General features: G+C 39.7%; 2 protein-coding genes across 4 annotated transcripts; both read left to right on the plus strand.

Moving 5' to 3' along the window:
* The first annotated feature begins 180 nt into the window (after positions 1–180).
* On the plus strand, positions 181–7,236 carry hnmt (histamine N-methyltransferase). 3 transcript variants are annotated; one of them, XM_029530603.1, is made up of 7 exons: positions 181–246; positions 607–753; positions 1,892–1,944; positions 2,788–2,895; positions 4,956–5,086; positions 5,258–5,351; positions 6,005–7,236. In XM_029530603.1, the coding sequence occupies exons 2-7, from the start codon at positions 617–619 to the stop codon at positions 6,364–6,366; spliced, it is 885 nt and encodes a 294-aa protein (XP_029386463.1). In that variant the 5' UTR covers positions 181–246; positions 607–616; the 3' UTR covers positions 6,367–7,236. The 3 variants fall into 3 exon arrangements, with proteins under 3 accessions (XP_029386463.1, XP_029386462.1, XP_029386464.1); XM_029530602.1 differs by lacking the exon at positions 181–246 and adding an exon at positions 357–459; XM_029530604.1 differs by lacking the exon at positions 181–246 and adding an exon at positions 395–439.
* An 836-nt stretch (positions 7,237–8,072) lies between these two features.
* LOC115062211 (histamine N-methyltransferase A-like) lies at positions 8,073–12,018 on the plus strand. Its single transcript, XM_029530843.1, has 6 exons — positions 8,073–8,206; positions 8,920–8,972; positions 9,194–9,301; positions 10,744–10,874; positions 11,281–11,374; positions 11,666–12,018. The coding sequence occupies exons 1-6, from the start codon at positions 8,073–8,075 to the stop codon at positions 12,016–12,018; spliced, it is 873 nt and encodes a 290-aa protein (XP_029386703.1).
* Positions 12,019–24,036: the final 12,018 nt, after the last annotated feature.

A 24,036-nucleotide genomic window follows, 5' to 3' on the forward strand; every position in this document is an offset into this window, starting at 1 on the left:
TTTATTATATCAATAATTTGAAAACATGGAGAGGCTTCTTGTGTGTATGCACTATACTGTGTGGACTACACTGTGTGTTTAAAAATAACTCACATGGCTTTCAGTTTTCTGTGTGTGCTGTTAGTTTTTATTTTCCTCCTTTACTTTTGACGATCCCTCAGAGGAAACTGTGTTTCCGGTGGGAGGGCTTTCTTCCAGCCTGCAGATCTGATCGGCCTCTCTCAGTCCTGCTCGTAAACCCCGCATGTAAGTGGAAAAAAAAAAAAACAAAAACATAATGATCATGCTGCATGTTTACCTCCTGGTTGGTGTCCTCCGATCGGCAGCCGATCGGCGGTGCGCATGTCCGGGGAGCCTGTTCAAGCTGCCCTGCGCCTGGCCGCTGCCGCTTCCGCAGCAAACATTTGACATGAAGCCGCAGATCAGGCGCTCAGCTCCGGTACACACTAACCTCAGCAGGTCGGGGCAGCAACAGGCGGATGGGGGGGGGATTAGTTGTAGTTGAGACACTCTAAGATAATAACAAAAATACTTGTTGTTTTGTTTGTTTGTTTTAATCAATTCTTATTTTTTATTTTTTATTTCTTTATTTATTTTTTTTGCCAGATTCAGTGCCATGGCACTTCCTCTGATGAGTCTGGTCAGTGATGATAGCAGGTACCAGAAATCCTTCCAGCTCTTTCTAGAGCGCTCGTCTGAGCACCAGTGTATGCGAGACTTCATCCACAGTAGGCTGCCAGACATACTGGCCAGGTATTAAACCACACACACACACCAGAGGGGAATGAATTCACCACACTATGGACAGTAGGCTGTAACATCAGAGTACAGCAGATATAATATATAGGAATAAAATAAGGACTCTGACTTCTGACATAATGCAGAAACAGGAGCAGTCTCGACATGCTCTGCTCTTCCAATGATCCCTGAAACCATGTTTCAGTAGCCTAACCACCAACACTGTCAGTCACTCCCAGTTCCAAGTAAAGTGAAGAGGTGTTTGCACAAGTGGAACAAGTGGAGCTAAAAAAAAATGACAGTTAACTAAGCCGGTTTAATGATTATTCTAATGAATTTAATACCTGCCATTACACAGTTACCAAATCACTGGCATTGCCACACAGTCCTTCGTGAAAATCTTTTTCCATTGTTGTAACAAAGTTGTTTGGTGGTTCGAATGAGTTTCTCCCTCAATTAGCCTTTAGCTGGCAAAAATATGCAAACTTCAAAGATAGTAAAACATGACCTAAAATTCAAATAATGGACTAACAGGTATTTCCATGGACTTTTTTTTTTTTTGTTTTTAATCAGCATGATTTACTTGCAAACAAACAAGTCAAAAAGAAGTGACTTAACAAAGCAGCAAGGCAGCCAACGCGTCCTGATTAAAACTGATCAAACCAGGACCGAACTGCTACTCTTTGACTCACAAAATCAAATAATTGACTAGACAAATGTATTTATATTAATCAGCTTCAGTGTGCGGCAGTTTGAATGGCTGTCAGTGAGGCGCCATCTCTTCCTGCTGTTTATCCATACTTCTATAAGCTGTATGTCATGCAGAAAAAGAAAAAAAAAACCTTTCTACTCTGCGTGACTGCCCTCAAAGAAAATCTGAGCGAAATCCACTGAGATATGACTCACAGCTAAATTACATAGTGTTATTGAAATCAGACGGTGAGTGACAGAACACCTCATGGCAACAATCAAAGTCTCAGTGTGTGGAGGTGCTTCAGACACAAGATCAGGACACCTCACATACCCAAGTGTCACGAAGAACTGACAGTTACAAGCCCTAAAATGTGACCCACATTTGGCAGGTTGCAGGATGTGAATTTTTAAGACCTGATTCTTCTGAAGGCTCAAAGTGTGTTTTCTGCTCTCTCCTCAGCATTGGAGACGGGAAGTCAAATCTAAATGTCATTGGAGTTGGAAGTGGAGCTGGTGAGAACAAACAATATGAGACACTTTCACTGCTGAATTTATCTCATGTTCTATGTGACACACTAAATAGATGAGTGTCCTCCCAAGCAGACAGCAAAGGTGACGAGGAGGGGCCGTCGTTGAATCGGTGAATCAGCGCTAACATTTATGGCTGCAGCAGTAAAAACATGCACGTTTATTATCACGTACATGTCGAGGGTTTGCATGCAGCTGCACTGCTGTCAGAATAATCTTTTAACTCCAGTCACAGACAAAGTGACCTCAATAGTCTAGAACTTTACTGCCCATTGTTTCCTGTACTCATGACACAGAGAGGTTAATTTGTTCCTGAGCACGCCAAGCGCTTGCCCGCGAGTGCCATTACTCTTCCCCCATGTCAAAGTCAATCCTTTCAATTTTCCTCAGCTGTCACATCGCTATCATAATGGAGCAATGTCACAGATTCTCTAATGGACTGTTAAATCCAGTCGGATGACCACGTCCTCCTCCGTAAGGTATTATTCTCTCTAATCAGAAAGATTTGGCATCTGTCCACATCAGTCTTTGAGCTTAAATTTATGCCACTGAACAACTTGTTATCTACAGAAAGACCTAGAACAAAATAATCTGCTTGAGGTTAATTGATATTAAAAAGAATACTATTGGCAGTGATAATAGACTTTCTTCTTATATCAGCATAAAATACAGATGCTATTAGCGCCTTCCTGTTTAAACCCGTAATGTCCATGGGGCCGGAGCTTTTGTGATGATCTGCAGAGTGTTTAAATATCTGAGTCTTTTTTTTTTGTCTTTATTTACAAGAAATAAATAGGTTTTGAAAGTTAAAACTGCTGGTGCCCGTAGGTGAGATTGACCTTGAGATGCTCTCGGAGCTGCACTTGAAGCACCCAGGGGTGACTGTGGATAACGAGGTGGTGGAGCCAAGCAGCCAGCAGCTGCATAACTACAAAGGTACATCCTGTAGAGACACACACATACCACAGCAAATATGTCTCAGTATTTAATTCAACGGCATAAAAGGAATCTGCCTACATTATACTCACTTGTAGACACGTACGCAAGCAGCTGTACTCACCATAGAGGAGGTTTTCCATACACACACAGTAGAACATTGTCTGGATTAGGCGCGATATGAATCAAGTCGAAATTGTGACATCATTGCAAGAATGTTGTTATTGTTAATCCTTTTAAAAGATGAATTATGAAGGTGAGGGCCTCGGGAGACTTGGGCTTCAGCTACCGTAATCAAGTACTCTATCTTTCATTTTATCACTTAATCAAGTAATCCAATAAATTCCTTTGCCTTATTGTATAGCAATGGTAAAACAGAGAAAAAGGACAAAAAACAAAATGGGCCTGTTGACGTTACGTTATGCTTTGTTACTTTGTGTTGGCTCCATTCTGCGCACTTGAGGTTCAAGTGCTGCATCGTGAAGTGCTGTTGTGGTTTGGTTTTCATTTCACAGTGGACGGACTAAACAGTGTTCCTGTTGTTTTTCAACCTGAAATGGTCCCACAGCTTTGACATTTTCTGTGTCTGCTTTTTTGCTTTGCTCCATCTTATCTACGATTGTGCCACTGATTTTGGGAACGTGCATCAGCAATGGCCATGCGTGTGAACATGTTTTACAACGCGAGTAAAATCAACCAAAGCCAGCTTTGATTAAAGAAAAATTGAATGTCATTTTTGTAACCAAACTATTTGAATTACTTGAGTATTGTCTCAGCCTGATGGCAGGCGTCCTCTCACAGCCTCATTTGAAAATCAGCGTGCATGTGTTTTCCAGGCAGATTGTTCCGTTGTTTTGTGGATCAACGGGACCAGAGCTTGAATACAACCTTGAATGGGGAAATATACATCACACAGGCCCTTGCATATAACACTGTCTGATAGTTCAGTAGCGGTCAGTAGAATCCATCCTGTAAAGTGTTTCTAAATTCTTACTAGCTCCCGTGTGTAATGATTGCTGACCCAGTCTATTCTTACGGTACCATTGCCACTGGTTATCCACACATACCTCCATTATTGAAATATTAAGATTGCACTGAATGTTGCAGGTCCCTTATATTTATCTTTTAGGTCCTTATGTGATGCATTGAGTGTTTATGCTCTTGCTCTGCGTTTTTTTTCTCTGTTGTAACTTCCTGCAGTCGGAGCTCTTAGCTTGACACACATCTTTGGGAGGGTTGGTGTTTTCAAAAGCTTGCTCTAAAGCTGCTATACTACTTCAAGACTTGCTCATACTTGCTCACTTTGAATCAGCAGCCCAGAGAAAGGCCATAACTTAAGCGGTTGCTTGACATAGCTCATACAAAACTATTTCATTTTTAGTTATCCATGAGCTTTCAGTTTAGGCGTGGTGTTGCTTGTAAGGTTGTGACTCACTGCTTTTAGTCCCAAACAGCTTACGGAGCGCCAAGTATATATAATAACTTAGGTTTATGTTTGTATATAAAGTCTCTGGGAATGTATCCTCAATTGTGCGATAACTTCTGGTTCTGTTGCTGCTTCTGTAACATAAGTTGCACAATAAATGTTTTCCATTAGATAGCCAAACGCTGAGTCACTGTTAAGTTGGAAAACAGTCACAGATAATTTGTATTGGGAAACTTATTTTTACTCAAGTAAAAATAAGTTGAAGATATTCTGCAGTATATGCACAAATACGAGTTTAAAACTTTTCATTCAGAAACTTTATAGAGGGGGAAAAGACATAGACTCCCAGATGCTGATGCCAGGTGGTCTCAGCGGTAACACAGCTGAGTTGTTTGTGTTGATGGCTGATCTGAAATGTGATGAGCAGCATTTGCAAATATTATAGCCTAAAACAAAAAGTCAGCATATACGCTAAAATCTACATTTTTTAACTCCAGTATTTAACTCCCAAAATGTGATATCAATTCACACGAAGTAACATGGAGCAATAAATACAGATTTTCATTTCTTAGTGTCACATTTCTGTAAAAAATATGGTGACATTCGGGTGATTTTATGTGATGCTTGTCTGCAGTTTTAGTGTCACAGAAACAAGATTTAGATTACCTCAAATTTACCTGGAACAAGATGACGGCCTCCGAATTTGAGCAGCACTGGAAAGCCAAGAAGATGACAAAGAAAGCTGACTTCATTCACATGGTACAGGTTGGTGTTGGCGACGCGAGCGCCTCTGTATTTTTTGACACATCTAGGTCATATTCATTTGGTGGCGCTCCAAAGCCATTAATCGCATTAGAACATTTGTCTAGCGTAGCAATACAATTAGGTGCTCCATGAATCCAGTTTCCGGCTGATTATCTGTGGTGAAATCAACAGATGCTGTACTATGTGAAGGATCCTGGAGCCACCATCACCTTCTTCCACAGTCTGCTCAACAAGAACGGCAAGCTTCTTATCATCCTTGTCTCTGGTTAGTGGAACTAATCTTCAATGAAGACATTGTATCTTTCTTTTTCTTGGTTGTGTGTAGTCATTTTATGTACACTGTTAGACTATATATAGGGAAGAAAATCAGTTTAAGAGTGTATCTATCTGTCTACCTTCCTATCTATAAACACATAGATATGTATATAAGAGTATTTTAGAGATATACAATTCTGGTAAGTACAGTACACATTTCCAGTAGTGGAACATATTACTGATGTACCTGTAAATGATTTGCTGTTGTTGATGTGTTTGGTACGTCAGCTTTCATCGGTTGCAATTTATCTGAAGGAATGGCAGTATTGTTTGACCCACCCTTTTTAGAACAGTCTGTAATCTATTGGGAGTTTTTATAAGATATTTTCTGAATCTGTTGTGATCCCATGACTTTTCCTCTAGCGTTACCAACATGTTAATGTTTTTACTCATGTTCCCTAATCAGTAAATATGATAACATTCAGTAAGCGGTAATTGCCAAGTAATGGATGAACTTATTAAGCTATCTGAGCATGATGATTGTGACTGATGACATCTAAACATTGTCATTGCACTAAGATGGTGATATTAGCATTAGCTCAACAGACAACTGTCTCACATGACTTTAGACTCTTACTCGTGTCTTCTCGTCATCTCTTCAAGGGGAGAGTGGTTGGGGAAAGCTGTGGCGGACTTACAGGGAACAGCTTTGTAACACAGAAATAAGTCAGTGCGTGACCACTGGAGACATCAAAAGCTTCCTGGACTCCAAGGGAGTGAGCTACCAGAGCTACGAGCTGCCGTCTCAGCTGGATATCACCGAGTGTTTCACTGAAGGGGATGAGAAGGGAGAGCTGCTGCTCGATTTTCTCACAGAGGTGCTAGACTTTAGTAAGACAGCCTCACCTGAGCTGAAAGCTGGCGTCTTGGAGTTACTTCAACACCCAAGCAGCAGTGTGAAGTCCAACGGCAGAGTTATTTTCAACAATAACCTTGGAGTGATAGTCTTAGATCAGCTCTGTTAAATCCAGTTCATGAACCCAGTGATTGCATTATTCTGGTTACGTAGCTGCTTATTTAAGCAGCTTCATTTTTCACATATATAATTAACAAGCTTTTAACAAATCTTGTTTCGTAGCATTATTTATTAATTGTGTACATTTTTTATGCTTGTGCAAATGTGACACTAGCTTACATGTGATTTCTTCTAAACACAATGTGTTTTATAGTCATGATCAAATTTTTAAACAACTATCAGAGTTAATCAGATTCAGATTCTTGCATCATGTAAATTTAATGTGCTGCAGTTGGCAGGCTGTGCTGCTGAGCACATCACACTGCTGCTCTAATTGGATCAAATTACTTTGGAAAGAGAAAAAAAAGAAATGTTAAATTGAGCATTTAATGTTTTCCATGGAGAGTGAACTCTTAATTTTTGCTAAGATGAACATTCCTGTGAGAATATGCACGGCGAAGTCACAGTATAGGTTTTATACAAATTATAAAACCTGTGTTAAGTATGAAACTCAAAGTGGATTTTACACCAAAGCCTGCCTTTAGCTGTACCAGGTCTTAAAGTTCACACTGGTTTAATAAACGCAAGCAAGTCAACAACAGCAGCTGCACCCAGTCTTTTTCATCAGCCAGAGCAATTGTTCCTATAGTGTTGGCACCACCTTGAGGGGAGCGTTATTAACTCAAACAGACAGATATAACCACTGTGAACTGTGAAACATTTTGCAAAACAGCACACGTAAAATGCCAAAAAATAACGAATATAATAATTAAGGGAAACCTCAAAACAACTAACACTACAAGTAGAGAAATTGAGATTGTCTGTTGTATCACATTCATGCACACAAAGATGACTACAATAAATTAGGATTACCACTGTTGTTGTTTTGTTTTGTTTTGGTTTTTTTTGTAAGGTTGTGTTTGACTACACCAAGAACTGGAGCTGAAACCTGGAAAACTTCACCGTTTTAAGTGTGTGACCACACACCCACTGCAAGAGTGTTTAGATTTTACAGGCATTGCGTTGTTTGCCTTTACTTTATCTCGCAAGATAAATCCAATGACTGTTCATAAATTCTATTACTCCTCCACACACTTTTATCAAATGTCTGATAGACGTTATCCATCACTGGAGTTATTTGAGCTTTTCTCTTGAGTCACATCACCCAGTTTTTTGCTCCCAATTTGTGGCGTCCAAGTGGCAAAAGGGATTCATCACAATAGTAATTTTGGATGCCAACAGCTTGCTGTCTAAGGAGAATATGTTTATTTGCAAAAGTACTGCCAAGGACAGTTTTCAATAAAAGCTGATCTCTTAAGTTTCAAACCGGCTAAATTTAGGGTGATATTCTTAAAAAAGGCCAATAATAAGAAAGATCCTGTAAATGATCCTACAAGAATCTGTTAGCACAGTTGCAATCGGCTCTGCCAAAGTTAATCATCTAAGCGTTATGCAACGCTTTTGGGAGGGAGCCAGTTGGTGGGAGAGAGTTCTGTAACTCCACAAAGGGAAAGTGTGGGAGAGCAATCGTCTCTGTGTCCTTACTCTCTACATATCCAAGGTAACTGTTAAATATTTACTATGGCTAATCGGTTTAAACTTTTGAATTCAGCTCAGCAACTTGTGAAAAAGCATAGAACATTTTAAACAGCCAGAGAAAACACACTGTTACAATGATTTTCACATAACTTGTGAAATGCATTACAGAGATCATTCATGGCTACGGAGGCAAAGCAGACGTGTTATGAGGGCAGTACAGTCCAAAGCTTTCAGTTCTACCTGGAAAAGTCAGGAGAACACAAGGCTATTCTCCAGTGTGTTCACAGCCTCCTGCCTGGAGAGTTCAAAAGGTACACCCAACGAGGTTGGAGCCTCACACTGCCATTGCTTTCATCATTTTTTAAAATATTTCACAATTCCCAGGAGAGGGGTCATCGGTCCTTCCTTTCTGTCTTATTATGCTGCTTGAAAGATTTGATAATTTACATCATTATCTGGGGGTCTCATTTAATGAGAATGCCTTTTCAAAGGAAGATGAAATTGCCAATGGTTTCATGCTGGAACAAAGCTGGCCATGTTGCTCACAAAACCATCACAGAGCCATTTCTGCTGGTCGAAAGCTGTTTTTTAGTATTTGCGCCCATTGTCCAAATCCAAACAAGCCTCAGGCAGTACAGTGGCATTTTCTCAACATTTTGACTCAAAGTGGATTTTTAAAAGCACATAAACAGCAATTCAGAGATGTCAACACAACACTGTTGATTTACTCCTAAACTTCACCACTAAATTCCTGCTTTCATACCCCTGTGTGCCTTCAACTTGATTGTAAAGCTGTTCATCATACTTTTTTAATCAGTGTCTTTTGCCCTAAATGCCTGTTTGTTAGTCAGAAACGGGATATATGGGTACAGTTTGCGTGCACAAAGAACAAAACGAAAAGGGAGGTACAGTCATAAAGGGCGTGTGGTGAATAATTAAACCTGATGACATATATTGTACAATACAAGTGTTATGTGCTATTCAAATTTATTAATTTTACTCTGCTCTCATCTGTTTAACATAGAATTGGTTCAGGTAAAACCAGCCTGGATGTTCTTGGTGTTGGAAGTGGTGGAGGTATGTGATGAAGCACAAGTACCACAGTAATGGTTACATAACCACACAGATGGCCCTATAAGGATGAACAAAGTGCAGTGTTTATCGGACAGTGGCCACATCAAAACATCTTCCAAATCTTCTGATTGTTTCAGAACAGTTTGTTGTATTCAGTTGAAAAAACCTTCTGTGGATTGATGTTTTCACACTGAAGGAGAAGTACTCTTCCTGGTTTGTTGCAGGGGAGTTAGATGTCCAGATGCTCTCTGTGCTGCAGTCTACATTCCCTGCTCTCCCCATCACTGCTGACATTGTGGAGGGCAGCTCTCAGCTCTCAGATAACTTCAAAGGTACCAACAATTCAAAACATTATTTGCCATTTTGTCTTGACAATTTCTACTTTAGTAGAAGTAGAAGTGGGTCTAGCTTCTCAACAAACACAGCATAGAATATCACAGATTTTTTTTTTTTAATCCTTTCTCCGGATTCAAATATTCTCTAATACTCTAATATTCACTTACACTTCCATGTGACTGCATTGACAGGAAGGAAAAATATGATATCTGATATTTTTGATGATCAACACTCAATAACTCATATTGACCAAGTGCAACTAAACATACCCAACAGAATTTTTTGCAACTCTAAAAAAACAATATCCCGATATTGGTGTCGCTTGCATTCTATTGTTTCAATTCTCCTTGAGTTGTGTTTTACACTCGACTTATATCCACTTGTGGAAAATTTCCTGGGCCAGTTTTAACAGTCAGATGAAACTGGGTGTCCAGGCCAGGATGACTCTGGTCAAAGAGGTGACAATGAATCCATTGGTCACACGAACAAGGGCTTCCGTTGTCCTTTGAAGAAGTGGGAAAGCCTGCAGCTAAACAGACCTTTAGTGCAGAATGAATCAATAACAGCCTGCTTGCTGTTTGCCAAACTGTGTGAACCTGTGGAAAATATGTTTTGAACTCTTTGGGCTTAGCTCCAAACACTATGTCAGTGAAACACCAGGTGCTGCTCATCTACTGGCTGATACCAGGTGGTGGCTTCTCAACAGGGGAGACTGGTCAGAAATGAGGGAAGGAAGGAGCCAAACATAGAAAATATAGTTTAAAAGGAAACTTCCTCTGAAATGCACGCATCCTGAGACGAACCACCTGTTTCACCTTTCTTTATGACAGTAACCTGAGGCATACAGCCAGGAAAATGAAGAGGAGTGGCTCCAGGGCTAATCTCTGACTGTCCTTGAGTGACACAGCCAAAGTCTAGACTTTGGCTGTGTCACTCAAGGACAGCATGTGTGAACAAACCTGAAAAAAAAAACAAAAAATGTTTTCATCATGGATTAATTAGGATAGATTGATGGTCAAAAATCACACATTTATGGGCTTAAAATGAAAAATCAAGAACACAACAAAGTGTGCAAAAAGAAAAGGATCATGTGCACTCTGGGAACACACCTGGCTGCATTGCTACACACTGTGTGACTTTCATCAGAGTCGAAGTTCCTTACTGGTTTAGGTCGGTGTATTGCATTGTCTGTGACAAGAATCCATTTCAGTTCTGGATCAAACTGCAATTAAAGCTCTTTTGTGCAGCAGCATGCTAATAAGACTGAAAGAAGCTTAACTTTCTGTATTGATTCTTTATTGGTTTTGTATGGATTCTAATCTCTGCTTCAGTCATAGCTTGTTAAATGAAATGTTTCAGTGTACTGTACATACATTCTGCTTTACAGTGTGTCAGTGTAACTGATGGTTTCTCATTCATTCATTACATGTCCAACTAGCTCTGATAGCAAAGACGGCAAACCTTCAGAAGATCCCATTCACTTGGCATATCATGCACAGTGAAGACTATCAGAAGCAAGTGAAAACAAAGGGAGATGTGAAGAAATTTGATTTCATACACATGATTCAGGTGCTGTAACATTTTGCTTTTGGGATGTTCTGTTGAAAAACTATGTATGTCCACAAAGTTTACGGGCTTATTGTCAGGTTTTCTCCATGTGGTCCTTGGTTAACCCCTGCAACTGAGGTGGATGTGCGTTTAACCAGTTGGCAGAAAGTTCCATCTCTGACTTTAAGTAGTACGACATCCTTTTGCTGGTGTTTTGAATTAAATTGGCACTAGTACAGCAAAAGCTATACAATTAGTGATCCTTTAACTTCAGTGTTTCTATCATGCCTCCACCGAATGAAAACACTTTCCAATATGTGCTTGCCAGTATTCAATTTTGCTTTCCTTTGAAAATTCTAATTTAAGATGAGTCTAATTCAATTTGAAAATTCTAATTAAAGGTTTCTCACAACCTTCTCCTTAACAGATGATGTACTATGTGGATGACTTGACTGAAACTATCAAGTTCTACCACAGTCTTCTGAAAAACAACGGCCGACTTATGATCATCCTAGAAAAGGGTAACTAGAACTCAGTGTGTGTGTGTGTGTGCGTGTTTATAGTGTGGCTGGTAGTGTATATATATATATATATATATATATATATATATAATCACACTTAAACTGTGAAACCTTGATCAATGTGTCTATAAATTGCCAAAAGTTTGACCCTGTTTCCCACAACCCCTATCACTTCCTGCCCTCGACTTCCTCCTCAAGTTGGCTGTTTCATTCATAAGTTTAAGATAAAGGAATTTTAAAGTCACATTTTATTATTGAAATGAATGCGTTTTTGAATCCAATCCTATCCAGCCGAAGGTGGCTGGGACACCCTGTGGAAAACGTACGAGAAGGAGCTCTGTGGGGACACCATCACAGTGTACCGCTCATCAGCAACGGTGGTCTCATGCCTGCAGAGCCTGGGTCTGAAATATGAGGAGCATACCATTCACAACACCTTCGACATCACTGAGTGCTTCGATACAACCAGCGCAATGGGAGAACGCCTGTTGAATTTCATGACAGCCAGAGATCACTTCTACCAGTCCTTCACCCCAGAGATCAGAACAGGCATTTTAGATCTTCTAAAAAATAAGTGCAGCACTGAAAAAGATGGCAGAGTAATCTTCGACAGCAACTTGAGCTGCATACTCATTTATGGTTGAGCATTTTGCCCTATTTGCATTCACTTAACCCTGGAATTTTATCACATGAATAGGAGAGCAATGTCTCAATTCAGAGGCTGCATTTGAACATTGCATTACAGTGGCGCAACAACACTGTTTCATTTTGAATGCTGCTACCAGTGCCAAGTAATGGAGGATCCATTTGGGGATGCCTCAACCCAGCTATTCCAACATTCATGGTGTGCAAGCCGTGAATCACTCTTTTCCAACAAGGCAACATGGCAGCCTCCTGAGGAATGGTGGATTCAATGGGATAAGCCTGAAATTCTCTGTGGAACAGATGTCTCATTTCAGTTCAGCACTTTCTACAACTGCCAGATTACATCCGTCGAAGAATGCAGCCCCTGAATTGGGACGTAGCTTATATTTTCTCATCGCTCACCCCAAGCGGTGCAATTTTTCAGCTTCATGAATGCGTTCTGAAATTATTTCTACAAACACAAATTGAATATCAATATAAAGTCTTTACTGTCTGACAAAAGCTATGCTCATACATTATTATTCAAAGAAGTATGTTATTCATTCATTCATTCACCTCCAACTGCTTATCCGTTTCTGGGTCACGGGGGGTGCTCACACTGGGTGATGGCAGGGTACACCCCGGACAGGTCGTCCATTGCAGAGCAAGTATGTTGTCATCCTGTCTAATATTAGAGCCTCTGTGATCTATATTTTGGATTTCAGGCTGATGTATTTACAGTTTTACTCGCCGCGCTCTGTAATTTTCTATTTTACAAGACCGAACTCTTAAAGCAAGCGCTCCCACTGGTTGTTATTGCCAAAGCATGTCTCAAGTGCATGGAGCTCTTCTGCAGGAGCTGCTGTGACTTCTAATACTTCTATTTGTTGTATCACTGATTCTTGAGAATTTGGATAAAACACCTGAAGGTATATCATTACAGATCCAGGTCATAGCTGTTCAGCAATGTACCGGTGCAACCTCCTGGTTGTGTATTTTTTTTCATAAAATCAAAGTTTTTTTTTTTTTTTTTTCAGTTATGCGCTTGTTTTTGTCAACACCGTCAGACAAAATAAAAGGCTAATTATTTTTTATTTCTTTGGTCTAATATGTATTTAGAATTTTAAAATCATTATCTGGGATCCTTAGTACACATATATGCTATTAAATGTTAAATATTCACTTTTGTTCATTTTCTTTATACTGTTGCACATGCACTCCTTTAAAGATCTGACATCATACAATGTTTCCTTTGTTATGGGTTGTGACAGTAGCAGTGTCCAAAAACATCAACAATGTGGGACACATTTTGAGCAACCATAAAGTAATGGTAAATATAATTCAGAACTCACTGTTTGTAGTTTTTAATACTTATTACAATGTACTCTTTCATGTGGTGAAGATATTATTCAATTCAGTTATTACTTTTGGTTTTTTTAATCAATCCAAGGACAACTGATCTTGTAGCCCATGGGCCAGCATGTAATCATTGAATTAATAAAAATTTAAAATAAGCCTATAAAAGAGCCTTACATATGTGCAAAGGACCCCCTGATTATAACCTTGATTCTTTTTAATCAGGAAAATGTTATCAATTCCCAACAGAATGAGCACTTTTCCTAGTGGGACACGTTTTTTTTCCAAAGTAATTAGTTAATTAGTTTGACGATGCAACACAGCAGCACATTATCCAAATCCACATTAGTGTTTTACTTTTCAAACAGTACGCACGTTAAAGTTATGTGTCCAAATACAATGTGCATTGTGACTGGAAGGAGAAGACTTGTGTGGATTTGACCACTCTGTGGTCTGCACCTAAAAGAACACAGAGATAAGAGAAAGGTGCTGTCACCAGTTGGATGTGCAGTCACTATGTCAGGTTTGGCTCGGCTAAACTACCATTCCTGCCCAGTGTCAACTCCCAGGGCACGCCGAGGCTTTTTCAACTGGAAAAAGTCAAACAGCACAGCACTGTAAATCTGAGAGCGATGACAGCGTTCTACTGGTGTTAGTGAAGGCTGGAATATTTCATTTGTTTTAATATGGAATATTAATATATAGAATTTTTTTCCGATTTTTTGGAAAAACTGTGGAAATGGTTAGAAAGTTAGTAGGGCCTTTTTTCGTCATCTGATAGAATATGTATTTTTCTCAGTGAAGTGCCTTTTTTTGCAGAGCCCTGGAGGAGGAGTCAGGAAAAGTAACAAGTTGACGTACTATTAATTTCACGAAATATTTTTGAAATCAAGTAATCAGTACAGTACAGTATTTTAATACAGTTCTACATTAATTTGCAAAGCACAGCTTATGAAAAATGCAATAGTAAGAAATGGTCATTGTTCAGTCATTGAATGAGTTATTTAAAAAAACTTGTTCCTTCATGATGTGGCTCATTATTGAGCCAGCAGATGGCACTACACGTCTGAATATTGATGTGACGCTTCCTCTGTGCTCTCATGCAGTTACTCCACTAGATGGCAATCTTATCTTATTATTGGATACAACATTTCAGCCAAGAATGACAACACCAACTTTTAATGACACATGCACCAAAAACAGAATGTCTAATGTGTGGAAAATATTTCTCTTGGAGTCATTTGTTATTTGAGCGCTGCATTTAGAGCTCCCACTCAGCGGGCTAACGCGGAGACATTTTCGCAGTAATGGTTGCACTAGCACCATGCTGTTTGCTGTGACTGCACACACACACACACACACAAAAGCCCTTCAAACTGCTGAGGTCTTGTCTCGAGCTATCTAGCAAATGTATTCTGGCTGCTCATTTACCTCATTAGCTTTAATAGGTCAGTAATTGAAATTCATCAGAAAGTCTTGTCAGTGCACTCCCCCCTGATGTCGGTGGGCTTTCAGCACCTGCTCAGGCTCCATTACCGGGGGTCCTCGCTGGGCCTCTCTCATACCACAAAGTGACAGAGTATTAGTCACTGAGATAATCAACCTCAAGGCAGTGTTTGCCACTAATATTCATCCAGAACTATTTACTTCACATGCCAGTTGGTGGTTGATCAAAGAAGAAATCCTGTGCCGCATAAATGTGATGAAATGTTAACAGATCACCTTGTTTTCCTGGTGATTGATTATGCAGAAGCGTTGAACAGCTGGATATCATTTTTATTTACTGTCAGTGGCGTGCTCATTCGCCAATTTCATTATGGGAAGCCATGTCTCTGTGAAGTGTCTAATGTATATATACCTTTTCCCAAGAAACTCATTGGCATTGTATGATGCAAGTGATGCAACGCACTGAATCCATGAATATATTCTCATCATGGTGCAGTTCAGACGCTGCAGCTGCTCCAAAATGTCGACTTGGTTGGCAGAAGCATCCTGGTGAGAGCCTTCCTCTTCTCCGGCACAGCTTTCTCCAGTCCATCTGGCCACGGATCAGAGCTGAACCTCCAGCCTCTGGGCTCTAAGGTGCTTGTTAGTGTAAGTTCACACATATTTAGAGTAATGAGGAAAACAGGCAATGTGTTCAAAACATTAACATTATTATTATTATTATTATATCTTCACCTGCCCATGCTTTCTTCTGATGCAGTCACTTTTTTCACATTCATACAAGCTGTTATTCTGTTTCCTATAGCAAGCATCATAATATGTATTATTCGTTTTGCCCGAAGTCTGCTTGAAGCATTTCAGTGTTGAGCCTTAATGTAGACAAAGTCCTTGACTTCAGTTAAGTCAAGGCCACCTCCATTCTCCTGTCAAACAGACAGAAGACTTACCATGAAAAAAAATATAAGCAAATAAATCATCACCTACACCATTTGAGTACAACAGGTAAGATTTTTTTTTCTTTTTACAAAATTGTGCAAAACATTACTTTTCTTAGCACTAAACTCCTCCTAACCCTACAGGACTAAAATTACAAAGGAGAGGAAAAGATTCCAGGTATTTTTTGACAGAGAACTTCATGGATACACTGAGCATGATATTGTTGCTACTACACGATACGCTCAATACTAACGGGGTAAACAAGTTGAAACTGCATCTTCGTTTTCTTTCTGTGAACTGGCTTGACTAAATGAATCATTTAGTAAAATCAGCTGCCCATAGTTTCAACAGCTAATTAAATAAATAAATATAAAATAGTTATACCATTATTTTATAAGACGATATGGGAATGAAACATAATTCTAGCAACCAACTGCACTTTTATGAAATCACTTTCTTCTGCCTACGTTTAAGGCTAGACTATGATGGGGTTTTTTTTTTGTTTTTGTTGTTGTTGTTTTTTTTTGTTCAGCTTTTTTTTTTTCTCTCTCTTTTTTCTAAACCTGGATTTGACCAGTTTGACCAAATTAACGTTTCATGTGTCTTCTGTAATACAGCTCTTCTCCCCTGGTCCACTCTGTGTGGGGAGCGAGTATCAGCCCTTCTATCAGCCATCTTGTCAGTGTTTAGACCCCTCTGAGACCAGAGCAGGACATAAACTGGCCCTAAAATACATCACACACACTGTAATGGGCAGAGGCTGTGGCCCGGCCTTGAAATATTACTCTGATACTAGCGCTGTAAATGGCTGGCCTCTGTGGCACATTTCATTCTGGAGAATTAGTCCTGTTTAGCAGCTGCTGTTATATAGCAGCTGTCCTCCATAGTCCGACCGAATATGGCCCCTTGATTGATGATTCAAAGGATTTTGTCTCCTTTTTTAAAGTGTGTCTGACGTTAATTAAATTGGTACAAAAAATGGGGGAAGATGGAAATTCCAGTTTCAGAATTGAGTCTTTCTTTCTTTTACAGAGGTTGATTTCTGCTGCAGAGAAGTTACTTGCGGGCTTAAATCAATCCAATGTGATTAACCACAAATCAGAAAGGATGGAATGTGGCGACTCTGCTGTAATCAAGTTTACCTTTGTCTGTCTCATTAATCTAGCGTTTCGAGGCCTTGTAGTCTGATCTGCAGTTTGGTTCCTGTGGCTGTGAATATGGAAGATTGCCACAGATAGACGATGACACCATATTTATTCTGCATGCCACTTATTGAACTGGAAGTGTGAGAGATAAACCAGCCCTAAAATGCCATTAATTGACCCCCTCTGTTTATACAGTACCTTGATCAATTAAAGATAACACTTCGCATTTAGGGATTTCATAAATTATATATTTCAGCTTAGTCCTTTTGTTTTGTGCTGCAAACTGTGAAACTTCTTAGGTGGAGAGAAGCACTTGAAGTGGAAAACATGCTGCTTCAGAACAGTTTTATATGTGCCTGACAAATGGTGATAACGATTTTGAGAAACAACTTGATATTGACTCTAAGCCATACTCTTTTAAGCCCATATTTGCTCATTTGATTAAAAAAGGAGTCACTGTCACTTGTTCACTTTGTCAAAAGGGAGAGCTCCTGAGGGTGTGATCCTCCTTAATTACGCTCAGTGACATTTACACTCACTAAATGGCCCAATTCCACTCACATGGCATAGCGTTTAGAGCGTGTGCCTGTCACATCCCACAACAGCAAGTTGTGGGATGTGTAGAAGAAAACCTTTTGCAAAGCCAGAAGTTTTTCTTATGAAGTTTTAGCTCAGTTTCTTAAACTTGGCCAGTTTTGTTGCTTGTCAGAATTAAAACACTTGTTATTAGCGGACAGACTGGTTGAAATCTTTCAATTACCACACTTACTGCATGCATCAGTTTGTTTTCATGAATTCAACAATAATAATAATAATAATAATAATAATAATAATAAACAACATTCAGCGGTTAAAATGTTGTTAAAATGTGTAAAGATTAAGAAATTATTCTATCCTGGCTTCGAATGGGCCGGATTACTGGGTTTAAATACTCTACAAGTCACGTTGTATATCGGCAAAGGCCTTTAAAATCTCTTATCAGTTGAACCCTGCTGCGTTTTATTACTCTTATTACTGAGGGTGATGTCTGTCTCTCCTGCAGCTCCTCCAGTGAACAGACTCAGAACCTGCATTAAAAACTGATCATGACAGAACAATCCTGCCCAAAGTTAATACCAGTAGCAGGGATATTTGTACTTAATCCCTGTCACGAGAAAAAGACATTTCCCTCCAGATCTGCTGTGGCTTTTATTATTCTTCAGTGCATTAATCACCTTATATCTTGTCTTTTGCTTTTATTAAACGCTATTTCTGGGCCACATCAATTCATTGTCTTTTAAATATCCTCTTTCTCATGGGTGTAAGCTTGATGAAGTTGGAAACTTGTTGGAGCTCTATTTAAAGTGCAGGTCCCCAGAGCGACCCCTCCGCCTTAATAACTTACGATCAGGTTCTCTGCGTCTTTACGTTTTATTTTGTCCGGCCGCTCTTCTTGACTAAACCCATTCTAATGAAATGTTCTGCTAAATTGTCAAACGGTTCTGTTCTTCATCCATAAAAAAGGTGTTTACAGCCCTGTTGAGAACCCAAACACAATAAAAAATGGCTGTTTAACTTGATAAATCCCGCCACAGGTGATTGGGGGCATTTGCTATCTCATTCAGGAGCAGGGATTCATTCTGGAGCTAGCTGACTTCTAATAGTGACACAGACAATTTGGCGAGTTTCCTTGCAGCACTGATTACCAGAGGACATCAATGTAAATTTGTCTTCAGTGTTTCTTTGCAAATTTTCTATCGAATTCTGGCTACAATAACATTTTTTGTTCTGTGCTAAATTGTTGTACAATTCAATTCATGCAAAAAAACATGGAGATGGTTTGCAGGAATGAACTGTGCATGTGTGTCTGATGTTATTTTGGGGACATGATGGAGTTCAGGTAAAGTTAGGTTGGGTGTCCCTGCAAACTGCACAGCACTATCAAGAATATGGGGATGGATTTAAAGATGCCACTCTGCACCTGCTACATTTGTTGCAGCCATTTGTTTCGATTCCACTCACAAATCAATATAGGTATTGATGGGCGTCAGATAAAACCATTATGGCAACCAGCTGTAATTTTTCACTAGAATTGATCTCATTTTAAATGATCCACGGACATCCAGCGGAGCACGCCACCACTATGAGTGTGTTTTACCTTGACTTCATGCGAGAGAGACATTATTCATCACCACGAGAATGTCCCTTCTTCACACCCCAATAAAAAGCAGAGTAATGAAGCTTCTGTGGGTGCTGTCACCCCTACACTGCTTTATAAAGGATGACACAATTATATTTTACCAGCTCACCAAAAATGCTGACAAGCCTTGGTTCAATAAAATGCAATCTGTAGCAAGAGAAACCTGCTGGTTTCTTTGCTGCGGAGTCATAGCTCATGAACTACAAGGTGACGTTGCCTTGGGAAGCTCTTCCAAGGAATATTATCAACTGAAAATTAAGCGAGAAAAAGTGGCTGTGTTGATATTAGGTATAAGGAGTGATATATCAATATTTGTGATAGATCAGTTTTGTCATGCACTCTCTGTGCAACCCATTCACTCTTGCTGTGAAACTGCTTCACAGGTCTGTTCACTGGGAAATTTGATCTCCACATTTCCCCTTAACAGAAATGCATAAACAGGAATGACATTTGCCTCTGAGCAAACAGAGGCTAATGCTGCATTACCGTCAATCAGTCAACTTGGTAAATGTTTGTCTAAAGTATGATGGATGATGTGTCGACGACATTAAAAGGCAACCGCTTCCTAAACCTGAAATCTTGCATATTCAGAGACAGCCTGGATGATGCTCCAGACAGCCGACCGCCGACGTCCTGCTGCTTGACGCTTACCAGCGGCAGGATATGGCTGCTTCTTAGCGGACGGCATGTTTTTTCCTTGGAGAGAGACACATCTGGCCTCGGATAATCTCTCCTTAGTCTTCTGCTGTGTAATACATGCAAAGCTCTGCTCCATGTAATTCCCCAACTGCTCTTTTCCCACCTCCCTTGACAAGGGTAAAAAGACCAGTAGTATGACTGTATTGCGTGGTTGTTGTTTTGGGGGTTTTTTTTCCAACCAAGGTTGGGGTTGCATGATAGAAAAGTGAAAAAAAGATTAAGAGCCATATAAGTACAAGTACGCCATAATTACAAATTCCTGTGTGCCAGTTAATTCCAGTCCTGAGCCTCAAACCTGGTAGGAAAAATACAGCAATCACTGAGAAAATAAATGCTGCGGAAAATGTGGTGGTACTGTCTGGACCAGTTATTCATTAGCATTCGTGATAACGTGCAAGTAATACATAAACATGTCATAATTATGCTTTGTGAAAGCAAAACAGCGCAAAATTGAGATTGAACATTATGAAAAGTTAATGGTAATGAAATGAGCAGTGCATGGCCAGATGCCTCCAGCCTTAGCAATATAAAATGTACTAGCAGTGTCTCACTTGTTTATTTATTAACAAAGGAATCGTCTGCTTCACTTGCTATCACTGAGGCTTGACAGCTACAGAGTCCAGGTGATGCATGAGCCAATATGTGGACTGGAGAGAGCTCAACGTCGCACATCAATATGAAAATCAGTTTCTAGCAGAAATAGCCCCGGGCAGTACATCCAGCCTCAAAAAGTGACTAATCTTAGGGTCATAAACCCTGCACATGAAGCCGAGGGTCTTTTGAGAGAGACAGAACTCAGAAATGCCATCATTTTCTATTCCACAAGCCAAGGACCTCGCTCCTTGCATTAGCAGATTTCTTTTAATAGTGTGTGAAATGGCAGGGTTGCCAGAACTAAGCAAGAGCAAATAAAAGAGAGTGAAGGGGGATTGTGAAAGGTGACCTTAGTCTCTGGAGCGGCAGATTAAAAACTTCAAATGCTCTGCCAGAGGCTGTCCGAAAGAAACAAAAAGACCACAGGCACGATGTTACAGTAGATGGAGGTGGCTGCCAAATATCATCTTCTTACAGAGAGGGATTATGAATTTCACAAGGCAATGATGGTCCCACTGGTGCAAATATTAGTTCACATATTGTGCTCCGGATCTGCATATATTTTATTTTTTCCTCCTGACTTTCAGAACTTGGTGGTACCGGTTGACACAAACATTTTGTTAAGACTATTTTCAAATACAAAAAAAAAAAAAAAAATTCTTTATGATATGCTATTTGTGACTTCAGTGTAGAACCAATTGAACTTAAGTGAGTGATAAGTAAAGTAAAATGTTTTAACTGTAGCAGACAAACCTGACTCTTTTGAGTTTTGCACTGAGCTCAGTGAAAATGGAAAATAACTGTATGCCACAAAATGCTAATGGCTGCAGTATCATTTAATCTGATAGGCACATAAATTGTTGCTCTGCAGTTTGGACATTTATGAGGTAAAAACATTTAAGAAGTACTGTTCATGTTGTTTAGAACCTACATTTAAATGAGGGGACATTGCATTTTATAGGTGACCAGGCAGCTCTTCCTCAATTCCTCCAATAGCCTGATAATAACTCTGCTCTCTTAATTACAGGCTCGGCTTCCCAGAGAAATAAAAAAGAAAAGCAAGAAAATGATTTTACTCATGAGGAAAGTGAAACAATGGCTCACCAAATCCTTGAATGGATTTCTATCTCAAAGCTCATGGTAGAGACAGTTTGAACTGTAGCATCGCTGGGTGCTTTAATTACTGTTCAATGACTTTACTCTGAGTCCTTGGCCTAGTTTAGATTCCTTATCAAATAAACAGCCCTGCGCTGAGAAAAGATTACTTTTTAAACTTTGGGAAGATGGGAGGGCAGACAGAAAACAAGCTAATGCTGTTCCACAAATACATGGAAGGGGACACAGCCCGGAGCCATTTGGAAAGCAACAGCCCATTCCAAGATGTGACATTGGGCTGGCTTCCACACAGCTCTTAAATTCCTTTTCTCAGGCCAGATGGCTATGGAATTACACATTTTTTAATCTAAAGCATGAACCACTTTAGGCTTGAGGAAATCTTCTTGGGATAGCCATTTTGGATTTATTTGTAGAGGAGACAGTCGCTTGCCCTGGAGGCTAAATTTGATGGTAAACATGAAGTTTGATACCGAATGTCCTGAGTCCACTTGGTTTCACTCTGAGTGATAAGTCACTTTCCCAGCATGCTGTAAATTGAGGTAAACAAACACAGTCTTGCTGCTTAGTTTAAAATACACTTAATGTCCCACATATTTTTATAAAGCCCTTAGAAATCATGTTTTATTGATGTAAAAAAAAAGGGGGAGATATACGCGTACACTATTTCTTGGGATATTTCCATAATAAGCAAAAATAATCTGGCACGTAATGTGTAAAACAATAAACTGCCATTTTGGTTACATTTCACTTTTTGTACGAATGATCAAATGTGATAAAGAACATCATGTCAGTGATTTACAGGTGCATGTAGGTAGTGTTTGTTACTGTTTCACAGAAACAGAACTAAGTTTTCATCCCTGGTCTTTTTCTTGATTTCTTGTTGCTCTAACCACCACACATTACACATTCCATTTTTAATAGCATCACATTTTGTTTGATGTATTTGTCTTGTCTCTCTGAGCTGTAAATCACTTCTACAAAATGAGTAAAAAATTCTGAATGGAAAAAACGCTGGCATGGTGTTGATTGCCAAATGGCAAGTTACACAAATTATCTAAACTTGTGATTTCTACATCTATCGAAATGAAATATATATTACAAAGAAACCAAGATGACATTTCGCAGCAGGCCTAGTGCACACAAGTCCCTGACCCACAGGAGATGACACATATAGTCCTTTTTACTTGAGGAGAGATTTCTAATTTTGTGAACAAAAAGAAAAATCTATGAAGTGCCTGGCAGTCTTTCCACTCTGAGTGCAACATAAAGCAATGCACTTAAAGGTTAATTAGAAAAATTATCTGTTGAGCTGAAAACAAATGGCACCACGGAGTCCCCCTGCTGGCAGACGAGTTAATCTATGGCAGGTCTCCTCACTGGTCAACCTGCGATCTGTCTCCGTCACTCTGCTGACAGTCCCTGAGGCCTGCTGAGAGGATATGCTCCATCGCACTGCTGTGACTAGCCTGCTAATGAATACAGAGGAGCCCAGGACGTTCAGACGCCCACAAAATGGCTGGGAAGACTCCTCTGGCTGCTCAGATCATTCTCTGGCCGGATGTCGGCTCAAATGAAGCAGAACGTGGCTACTAGACTGAAAGTGCAGAGAGAAATGCTGCTCTGCGCGGACAGTGATTGCTCTTGATGTTTGAGATTTATTCAGTGAACCTCAATAGATCCCTAAGGCTGAAAGAATAGGTAGCACTTTATGGGCAATGTTATAGAAAGGTTTTAATCTGTAGGAAGATGATGGTGTAAGAGGATAATATAGAGAATGGGTAAAGAAACAACTTTCAATTGCTACAACCATGCTCATGGCTGACTTTAATATCAGTCCAGATCAAGACGTTTTTACGGTACATTAAAAATGTGCATTAGCGTTTAGAATTCGGAAAGGAAGTTAAGATAGAAAGACATTTAAAGTAGTGTCTTTTTTCTTAACGTACTGCAGGTAGCATTTTAACCTTGTCTCAGGCAATTGAATCAGCCCTGCTGGGTGCCCACAGTGAAGCTTGCATGCAGAAGCATGAGTTTATAATAATGGAAAAGGACTATTTTGTAACAAAGCAACGTCATGGGTTTAGCCAAGACGTATCAAAAATATTCAAAGTTTATGTAAGAGCACTGATTTAATGTGTACAAATTACAAAGAACCTGTTTGGTGACTCAGTGGAAAGGACACTCGTTTGGGTCAGGGTGTCATGTCTCAGGTTAATTTACAGTCCCGGTTGACATTCAGAGCAAGCCAATTAGACCCTGCTGTATTCCTCTTTTGATCAGTCAACAAACGGCAACATTTAAATGTGGCTTTACTTACAGTACAGTCGACACAGGAAGAGCAGACAAAGTGAAGGAAGTGCAGGAAGCTCATAACTCAACACTACATAATTTAGCTGACAAAAACCACACAGAAACATTTTAGTTCTTTTCCCACATTCCCAGTAGCTGAAGAGGAAGGGTGAGCAGTAACTTAGTGATGGTGTAATGAAGCCTCCGAGAGTCTGGTGGGGTGGTAGCAAACAATCTACAGACCAAAGAAGCTGTACTTAAATAATGTCATGTTTACA

This window comes from Echeneis naucrates, chromosome 21, assembly GCF_900963305.1.
Source record: "Echeneis naucrates chromosome 21, fEcheNa1.1, whole genome shotgun sequence".
NCBI lineage: Eukaryota > Metazoa > Chordata > Actinopteri > Carangiformes > Echeneidae > Echeneis > Echeneis naucrates.

Coding starts and splice junctions, on each gene's coding strand:
- LOC115062211 (XM_029530843.1), top strand. CDS start 8,073: ATGGCTACGGAGGCAAAGCAGACGTGTTATGAGGGCAGTACAGTCCAA. Junction 9,302..10,743: donor GCTCTCAGATAACTTCAAAG/GTACCAACAATT, acceptor ATGTCCAACTAG/CTCTGATAGCAAAGACGGCA. Junction 10,875..11,280: donor ATTTCATACACATGATTCAG/GTGCTGTAACAT, acceptor TCTCCTTAACAG/ATGATGTACTATGTGGATGA.
- hnmt (XM_029530602.1), top strand. CDS start 410: ATGAAGCCGCAGATCAGGCGCTCAGCTCCGGTACACACTAACCTCAGC. Junction 460..606: donor GTACACACTAACCTCAGCAG/GTCGGGGCAGCA, acceptor TTTTTTTGCCAG/ATTCAGTGCCATGGCACTTC. Junction 754..1,891: donor CTGCCAGACATACTGGCCAG/GTATTAAACCAC, acceptor CTCTCTCCTCAG/CATTGGAGACGGGAAGTCAA.